The following is a 9,889-nucleotide window of genomic DNA, read 5'->3' as shown; positions in this document are numbered from 1 at the left end:
TCGTCCCCGGCCATTGGAGCACACAGCCTCCCACTCTGGACCCTGGGTGCTAGACATGTCTCTGTCACCTTCCCCCGGAGCTATATTGAGCTGTGCTTCACTGGCTCCGGGGGTGGCACGCCCAGCCGCTGCATGTCCTAGGTGACCGATGACGATTGCAGGCGTCAGGTAAATCCCCATCCCCTTTTGGCACAAGGACAATTCCTCCCATGCCCGGCTCTCTGGGAGCTCGGCCAAACCGTGGAAATTTGCTGGGTTCCCCCCCTCCCCTGCTTCCTGAAGCCAAGTGTCATCCTCAGGCAGACAGCCCTATAAAAGCAGCCCGGGGAGGCAGATCCTGCCAGAAGACTTCTCTGCAGCTGACTCCTGGTCACCGGCCCCAGCAGGACTCTCCTCCGTCTCACCATGGCAAAGGCAGCCGGGCTTGTCTGCGCGCTTCTCCTGCTGGCTTCGTTCTGCTGCCAGAGCCTGGCTCAGAGTGAGTACAGGTGCCCCCTCCATGGGGAGATGGGAGCTGGGTCAGGGAGCACCGCAGGATCTCAGTGCAGGGTCAGATGTGGGGAGGTCCCAGGGCATCGCTGGGGTGCGGAGGGCAGGCCTCACAGAGACACAACAGACGTAGGGCCTGGGCCCGCTCTCACTTGGGTGTCTAGCTGGAGTGATTCCAATGGAGCTGCCAGGGCATGACGCAGGTGTAGTGAGCAGCCAATCAGGCTCAAGTGGTGGTCCCTGTATCGCGGTGGCATAATGAATATGGCGCCTGGCTTCCTGCTGACGGGCACCTTGGGTGGCATCCCATCTCTGCAACCAGGGCAAGCAGTGGCCATGTTATTCTGGTGGTTATTCTGGTTATTCTATACCTGCGCTCTGCCTGGGGATCAGTTACAACAGGGGAAAAGCAGGCCTTGTGGGGTTTAAATGCTCTTGAGGCGCTGTTTCATGCACCGTGCACTGGGGAACAGCATGAGAGAATTCCACGCTTGTAAAACTAAACTGACTCTTTATTACAAGACCTATTTACGGACCTGCTGCAAGTGCAGCTGGCATTCCCAGGGGCAGCTCTAGGCACCAGCAAAGCAAGCACCTGCTTGGGGCAGCCCATTTGCAGGGGCAGCAGGGATCCAGCATGGGAGCTGAGAACCAACAGGGGGCTCTGGGAGCTGTAGTTCCTTGGTGAGCTCCCTGCCTAGAGAGCCAGCCCTGAAGCAGGGAAAGAACTACATTTCCCAGCATTCCCTTGGCCACTACCAACAGGAAAGGAAGGGGTGGGACCTCATGCTGCAGCTTGCTGTGAATGGAGAGCTGCACTGTGAAAGGTAGTTATACCATATTTTAACATTCAAAAAATAGGACACTCCACGGGGAGGGAGGGTAGCCGCGCCCTGCCACCATCCACTCCCTCCGACTGCCCCCCCACAGAAACCCCAATCCATCCAACTCCCCCCGCTCCCTGATTGCCCCCTCCTGGGACACCTGCCCCTAACTGCCCCTTGGGATCCCATCCCCTATCTAAGCCTCTCTTCTCCTTGTCCCCTGACTGCCCCCTCCTGAGACCCCCCCTAACTTGGGACTCCCATGCCTATCCAACCGCAGAGCCTCCTTGTCCTCTGACTGCCTCCCCGAACCCCTGACCCATCTAACCCCCCCTCTCCCTGCCGCTGACTGCCCGCCCGAACCTCCACCCCACCCAACGCCCCCTGTCCCTTGACTGCCCCCCTGGAATCCCCTACTCCTTCTCCAACCCCCAGCCCCCTTACCGTGCCACTCAGACCTGCGTGTCTGGCTCCGTGCAGCTCCAGACACGCTGCTGCATACATCCTGCCGTGCTCCGCCATGGAGCCCAAAGCCCCCCCCCCACCCCAGCACCTGCCTTCCAGATTTGAACACCTCGAAATTCAGGAGTGCTCCAGCTCAGTTTGGGCAGCTGTTACTTCATTTCTCCCAAATCAAATATACTGATCCACTGTAACTTGCTGTAGAAAAAGTAGGATAAAATTGAGCAAGAAATGCTTCCCAGTGGTTATTAGGATTGGAATTGCTATTTTCAACAGCCATTGCCTTTTTTTTTGTTTGCTTGTTTAAAAGGAAGACAGTGATATCGCATTGGTAAATTCCCCATAGAAAGAAAGAGTGGAACAAAAGAATAATAAAGGCACCTCAACTTTTTCTCATTTATGGAGGAGAGTCTTATAATATGCATCCAGATATCCTCCAATCACACCAGCTGAAAATTGTTCACTTTACTGCAGCTCTGTAACCATATGGGAACCAATCCTGTCAGTGTTCTGTGCACATCCAAAATTCCTGCTGAATGACCTGCCCTGGGAGCGAGTTACCAGTGACCCAGGACTGCGGTGGAAGGAGGGTGCGGGTGGTGGGGGGAGAGCGCAGGGCTGGGGCAACAGGGGGGTGTGACGAGGAGCCCAGAGGTGGGATGGGGGGCAGCCAACATTTTTTTTGCTTGGGGTGGCAAAATACCTAGAGCCAACCCTGGGCATTCCAGCCATAGGCACACAGACTGAGCTCCTGGTGTCTCCTCCAAACTCTTCCCTCCTGCACCTGTGCTCCTCTCTCCGGGTTCCATGCAGGTTGCCATTGGCACTCAACAGGTCATCAGGCTCAACGGGTAGTGATCAGTGGCTCCATGTCTAGTTGGCAGCCGGTATCAAGTGGGTTGCCCCAAGGGTCGGTTCTGGGGCCGGTTTTGTTCAACATCTTCATTAATGTTCTGGACGATGGCGGGGACTGCACCCCCAGCAAGTTTGCAGATGACACTAAACTGGGAGGAATGGTAGATATGCTGGAGGGTAGGGATAGGATACAGAGGGACCTAGACAAATTAGAGAACTGGGCCAAAAGAAACCTGATGAGGTTCAACAAGGACAAGTGCAGAGTCCTGCACTTAGGACGGAAGAATCCCATGCACTGCTACAGACTAGGGACCGAATGGCTGGGCAGCAGTTCTGCAGAAAAGGACCTAGGGGTTACAGTGGACGAGAAGCTGGATATGAGTCAGCAGTGAGCCCTTGTTGCCAAGAAAGCTAATGGCATTTTGGTCTGTATAAGTAGGAGCATTGGCAGCAGATCGAGGGACGTGATCATTCCCTTCTATTCGACATTGGTGAGGCCTCATCTGGAGTACTGTGTCCAGTTTTGGGCCCCACAATACAGGAAGGATGTGGAAAAATTGGGGATAGTCCAGTGGAGGGCAACAAAAATGATTAGGGGGCTGGAGCACATGACTTATGAGTAGAAGCTGAGGGAACTGGGATCGTTTAGTCTGCAGAAGAGAAGAATGAGAAGGGATTTGATAGGTGCTTTCAACTACCTGAAAGGGGGTTCCAAAGAGGATGGATCTAGACTGTTCTCAGTGATAGCAGATGACAGAATAAGGAGCAATGGTCTCAAGTTGCAGTGGGAGAGGTTTAGGTTAGATATTGTGAAAAATTAGTTCACTAGGAGGGTGGTGAAGCACTGGAATGGGTTCCCTGGGGAGGTGGTGTAATCTCCTTCCTTAGAGGTTTTTAAGGCCCGGCTTGACAAAGCCCTGGCTGGGATGATTTAGTTGTGGATTGGTCCTGCTTTGAGCAGGGGGTTGGACTAGATGATCTCCTGAGGTCCCTTCCAACCCTGATAGTGTATGAAGATAGAAGAAGTCAAGTGACTAGATCAATTTCTTGCCACAAGCCCCTGGGGCCTATTTTCAGGCTATGCAAATTGGCTGCCCTAGTCTGCACCCGCCCCTCAGCCCTGGCATGAGGCAGACCCACGCCAGCTCCCCTCAGGCCCTGTGCCCCTAGCACTGGCACAGCGACGAGTTTGCCTGTGTGCCTATTGGGCCGGATCTCCCTCTCACGTACGTTGATGTCACTCGGATGCATCCGTGGGGGGTCACTCCTGATTCCCCACAGCAGTAGCAAGCCCTTTCAGCCTAACACGCTGACAGAGCTACCTGGAGTAACTCTCGATTCACACCAGAATCCACTGAGCTAACTGGAGTGACTCTGGGTTCATACCAGAACCCACTGAGCTAACTGGAGTGACTCTGGATTCACACCAGAATCCACTGAGCTAACGGGAGTGACTCTGGATTCACACCCAGATCAGTGAGTGCAGAGTCAGGCTGGGCAAAGACACCAGAGCTTATTACTGAGATACTGCCACCATCTGGGCCACGCTTCCTCAGGATCCCCCCAGGCAGCCTCCATGGGCTCCATTAGCTGCTCACATGAGTGAGGAAGGCCCGGCCGGGCCCACAGGGATCAAACTATTGGAAGAGGATATAGAGTCCTGGTGACATCATGTAGTGCAATGCACTGAAAGGGCAGGACTGTGCTAGGCCCTTACCCTGGTGCGCAGTGTGTGTGTGTGGGGGGTCCCAATTGTGTGCGATGTCCAAAGGCCCAGGCGGGGGTGGGGCCACATGCTCTAGGGCTGACCCAGTCCAGCTCTCCTCCTCTGCCCTGGGTTTGGGGAAGGGTCCCAGAGAGGGGGCGGGGGGGAAGGGTCCCATCTGGCTGGGGTCACCCTCATCCATGGAGCTTTCCTGTTCTGTTAGGAGGCTCTGTTGTGCCGGAGAAGTGCTGCTTCAAATTCCAGACAAGGAAGCTCAAGAGAGACAACACAGTCAGCTGTTACCACACCAGCCCAATGTGCCCTCAGGCAGCCGTGATGTGAGTATCCTCCAGCGCAGGGCCCCTGGGAACACCGGCGGGGACAGAGAGAGGGTGGGTGGGTGGGCAGGGGACTGAGGCAGAGGGGGGAGGAGGGGATTAGATAGCAGGGAACCAGGTAACAACAAAGGGAGGTGACAGGGGAGAGGATCGATGCCATGAGCTAGCATCAGAGCCGGCTGATGCAGCTGCACAGACGAGGGCTCCTTCCAGATGCTGGGACTCCCTGTAGCTGAACGTCCCTGGCCTTTCCTGCTGCTGCCTGGGGCCACCTGGTGCAGGAAGGACCATAAAACAGGTCTGGATTAAGTGGTGCCATGTCTTTGGGCACCCCAGGATGTTTCACCAGCACTGAGCCGTGGATGTCAGCACCACCCAGACACTAGACTTAATGATAAATAGTCCGGTGGCACCTTAAAGACTAACAGATTTATTTGGGCATAAGCTTTCGTGGGTAGAAACCCCACTTCTTCAGATGCATGGAGTGAAAGTTACAGAGGCAGGTATAAATATACTGACACGTGAAGAGAAGGGAGTTACCTCACAAGTGGAGAACCAGTGCTGACAGGGCCAATTCAATCAGGGTGGATGTGATCCACTCCCAATAACTGACGAGGAGGTGTCAATACCAAGAGAGGGGAAATTGCTTTTGTAGCAAGCCAGCCACTCCCAGTCCCTATTCAAGCCCAAAGGGCCACCGGCCTCCTCTTTGTTTTTGTGGATACAGACTAACAGGGGCACCCCTCTGATACTTAATGATGAGTGGTTATTTAAAACCAGTTTCATCAACCAAAGGCTTCTTTTAATCCCAAGAGTTCAGCCACACACTCGGGCCAAGATATAACTCAGATTTTACCCAATAATCATGCAGTTGCCACTCTGTTAGTATCTAATATCCAAAGGTTTATTTATAAGAGAAAAGAACGAAGTGAGAGTTAAAACGGTCAAAGGAATGAAATATGCACAAACGTTGCAGAGTTCTTGTATCGGGTTTGTAGCAGTGATGTCACACTGCTGGCTTGTTCAGTCTCGAGTAACTTCCAAACGATGGGCAGGTCCTTGATCCATTGATTGGACGCTCCTTTTAGTGTAAGTCCATAGTCCAGAGATCGGAGCAGGAAAGAGGCAAAATGGAGATGCTTCCACGGCTTTGTATATCTTCTCCCATGGGGAGGGGCAGCTCTCAGTCTTACTCTGTGGGAAAGTACAGGCACAAGATGGAGTCCAGAGTCACATGGGCTTGCCACATGCCCTTCGATGGCTAAAATGTCCATGGGAAGGCCCATCCGGCGGGAATAAACTTCTTCTGTGGCCCATTGTGTTCATTAAAGAGCCATCTACTTGAATGGTCCATTCACAATGTGCTGACCAGACGGGATGTAAATTACCTTGTGGGTGTTACCCCAGGAGCAAACAAATTTGAATTCTGGTACATAGTCAATATTCATAAGTTCAGCTACAAACATGATACATGCATACAAACAGGGATAATCATATTTAGTGAATTGTAACTTTTCCATTGACACCTTACATGACATACCTCATATACGATTTGTTGCAATTCTAGAACAGTTGTAGCAGCAGTGATCTACGTGGTCATATTTTAATCATGGGGTGGACGAGGGAGTTGGGGGACGGGGGACAGACTGCCAGGGTGGGAAGGAGTTAACAGCTTGCACTCATGTCCCTGTCACTGACCTTGTAACCTGGCTGGGCCCTCACAGTTCTGTACTCCAGCTGGGCTGTCTGGGATCCCCCTGAACAGGATAGCAGTGCTGAACCATTGCACCCACATCCTGCTCTGGGGGCCACTTTGGCCAGGGTTTCACCCCTGGGTTTCGTACCCTCACCCCACCATTGCCGTCTCCTGGCTGATTCACTGTTTTCCTTCGTAGATTCAAAATGAAAGAAGGCCGGGAGATCTGCGCCAAGCCTGACACGCCCTGGGTGAAAGAATACCAGACATTTCTCAGCTCGGCTAGTAAAGCCTGAGGGCCACTGGGAGACCAGCCAGGAGCTCCCGGCCGCAGGCGCAGCTCGCTTGCTGCGCACATGTCTCGTGGCACAAGGGAATCCGCTTTAAGCTTCATCTATCAAGCATGTTCCTGTCTCGCATCTGCAATTATATAATCACCCTCTGCTGTGCTGAATGCTGGTTCACAGGGCCGGCTTTAAGACGTGCGGGGCCCAATTCAAACATTTTCGGCAGGGCCCCGGCAGGGATGACTAAAAAAAAAAAAAAAATGTAAAAAAAAAAAAAGCCTTTCATTTCTCAGCAGCTGGTTCCCTATTAAAAAGTTCTGATTTAAGGGATGTACCACAGTATGTATTTTTTGTACCAATAGGGTTACCATATGGCCGTATTTTCCTCCCGGATGGCGATTTAAGAACCAAAATGCCTGACATGTCCGAGAAAATACGGATGTATGTTAACTCTACCTAAAGTTCTTTTTAAAAAAGATGGGCCTGAACTAGAAATGAGCTCCGTTTTACATGTGTGGGTCCCCGCCACTCCCTGGGGGTGCGCTAGGGTGACCAGATGTCCCGATTTTATAGGGACAGTCCCGATTTTTGGGTCTTTTTCTTATATAGGCTCCTATTACCCCCCACCCCCGTCCCGATTTTTCACACTTGCTGTCTGGTCACCCTCAGGTGTGCACATGTGTGGGTCCCAGCTGCTCTCTGCCCCCCTCATTGAAGCAGGTGTGGAGGGTAACTGCCTTGGGAACTGCAGAGCACCAGTGGACATGGGGCTGGCTGGAGGCAGGGCAGGGGCTGACTGGAGGTAGGGTCTGGCTGCAGGCAGGGCAAGGAGTGCGGGGCTGGCTGGAGACGGGTGTGTGGGGTGGGCTGGCTGGCTTCAGGCAGGGCCTCAGGGGTGTGTGGCAGGGGTTGGCAGAGCTGGACAGAGGAGTGCGGGACTGGTTGGCTTCAGGCAGGGGGGTGCGGCAGGGGTTGGCTGGAGACAGGGCAGGGGGTGCGGCAGGGGCTGGCTGGAGATGGGCTGGCTGCAGGCAGGGGGTGTGGGGCTGGCTGGAGATGGGCTGGCTGCAGGCAGGGCAGGGGGTGTGGGGCTGGCTGGAGATGGGCTGGCTGCAGGCAGGGCAGGGGGTGTGGGGCTGGCTGGAGACAGGAGCTGGCTGCAGGCAGGGCAGGGGGTGGGGGGCTGACTGGAGACAGGGGCTGGCTGCAGGCAGGGCAGAGGGTGCGGCAGGGGCTGGCTGGAGACGGGCTGGCTGAGGGCAGGGGGTGCGGGGCTGGCTGGAGATGGGCTGGCTGCAGGCAGGGCAGGGGGTGCGGGGCTGGCTGGAGACAGGGGCTGGCTGCAGGCAGGGCAGCGGGTGCGGGGCTGGCTGGAGACGGGCTGACTGCGGGCAGGGCAGGGGGTGTGGGGCTGGCTGCAGACAGGAGCTGGTGCAGGCAGGGCAAGGGGTGCAGGGCTGGTGCAGGCAGGGGGTGCAGCAGGGGCTGACTGCGGGCAGGGGGTGAAGGTACAGGGGGTGCAGCCCATCCTGTACGGTGAGTGCCCCCTCTTCCTCCCTCCCCCACCAGGGTAGCAGCAGCAGCCTGAGGCTCGGGGGCTATTTAAAGGGCCTGGGGCTCCCCTGCTTCTACCGCCCTGGCCCTTTAAATAGCCGCGGGAGCCCTGGGGAAGCGGTGCGGCTTCGGTGGCTATTTAAAGGGCCGGGGCGGTAGAAGCAAAGGGAGCCCCAGACTTTTAAAATAGTCCCCAGAGTCCTGCAGCCCTACCCCAGGGCTCCAGCAGTGGGGCTCTGGTGGCAATTTAAAGGGCATGGGGCTTCAGTCCCTGCTGGGATCCCCAGGCCCTTTAAATTGCCCCCTGGGGAAGCCAGGCCACACCCCGGTACAGCGCCCCGGCTCTTGCCCGTACACCGTACTGGGGCTTGGGCGCGGGGCCCTCTTGGGGCGGGACCCGATGCAGGGGAATTGGTTGAATTGGCCTAAAGCCGGCCCTGCTGGTTCATAGCCGTGGTTATTCTGACATGGTGCCTTGAGAGAACGGAGGGACAGGGGCCCTGAAACGGGGAGGGGGCTGTTGTCCCAGATGTCAGTCCCATGATGGAATTCATCTAGTAGCAACCTCTAGGAGCAAAATGTTCTTCACTCAAGGGGTTTCCACTGCCTCTCTTTACCCCTCCGCGGAGCCACCTTCCTGAGGTTTCAGCTACAAAGCTCCCTCTGCTGAGATGTCCCCGCCCGCTGCGATGGCCTGATTTGATTGATAGCATCAATAAAAACCCCAACTGCGGGAGCAGCAGCAGAGTCTGTTGGTCTGGTTGTGACTCGTTAAAAGCCACCCTCCTCATGGGCTATTCAGACCTCGGACCCGCAAACAGCGCAGGGTGAAGCTGGGTTGCTCCTGTGAAGCCCCAATGAGCAGAAATAACCAAGGCAGCTCTAGTATGTGTCCAGTTGCTATCGCCTCAATGCCCCTAAACTAGAGAGGAAAAATCTCTCCAGGTGCTCCTGTGAGGCGGGAAAGCAAGAACATAAGAAAAGACACGTGGTTGGGCCCTAGGGCGTCTGGCCTCTCAAACTAGCCTGGACCAAGCAGACAGTAGGGAACAGACTAGAGGGGGTCTTACAACAAAATTTTTGGTGGCCTCAGAGTGCGGCTACCAACCCTTGCTGGTGGCCACTCTGACACTTTTTCCTAAAATACTTCATTAACTTTAGCAAAAACAAACAAATACACAGATACACACAAATCATTGTCATTTATTTATGTAGGAGGTTTTTTTGCGGACCCATAATAAAAATAATGCTGTGAAAAGTGCTATTTGTATGTTTGTTAATATCACTTTCCCCAGCACACTTGCTGGCTAGCCAGGAGGCTGTGGAAAATGGTAAGTGATATTAACAGCCATACAGGTCTCACTTTTCCCAGCCTCCAGCGTGCGGTGAGAAGTGATACTTGCATGTTTGTTAATATCACTTTTCTTAGCGAGCCCCAGGATAAATTAAGCCCTGGGTGGGAGAGGGGGTTGGAGGGGGGGCCGGAGCGATGGCGGGATGGATGCGAGGCTGGGGGAGGCAGCAGGAGCCCAGATGGGGGGATGGATGGAGGGTCAGTGGAGGCAGCAGGAGCCTGGGGCAATGTGGGGGGGATGAGCCCCACCACCCCAGAGCCAGCAGTCAGAGCCCACTGCTACATAGATGGGGCCAGGAGTCAGCACCCAGAGCTGGCTCTGGCC

General features: G+C 54.9%; 1 protein-coding gene across 2 annotated transcripts; it reads left to right on the top strand.

The window, feature by feature from the left end:
• The first annotated feature begins 273 nt into the window (after positions 1-273).
• LOC120387079 (C-C motif chemokine 4-like) lies at positions 274-6,832 on the top strand. 2 transcript variants are annotated; one of them, XM_039507251.1, is made up of 3 exons: positions 274-478; positions 4,559-4,673; positions 6,569-6,828. In XM_039507251.1, the coding sequence occupies exons 1-3, from the start codon at positions 406-408 to the stop codon at positions 6,663-6,665; spliced, it is 285 nt and encodes a 94-aa protein (XP_039363185.1). In that variant the 5' UTR covers positions 274-405; the 3' UTR covers positions 6,666-6,828. The 2 variants fall into 2 exon arrangements, with proteins under 2 accessions (XP_039363185.1, XP_039363186.1); XM_039507252.1 differs by lacking the exon at positions 274-478 and adding an exon at positions 1,266-1,316 and having other exon boundaries at positions 6,569-6,832.
• Positions 6,833-9,889: the final 3,057 nt, after the last annotated feature.

The sequence above is a fragment of the Mauremys reevesii genome, linkage group 20, assembly GCF_016161935.1.
Source record: "Mauremys reevesii isolate NIE-2019 linkage group 20, ASM1616193v1, whole genome shotgun sequence".
Lineage (NCBI taxonomy): Eukaryota > Metazoa > Chordata > Testudines > Geoemydidae > Mauremys > Mauremys reevesii.
Note: the sequence above shows the minus strand (reverse complement) of the source record. Positions and strands in the feature narration are given on the sequence as shown.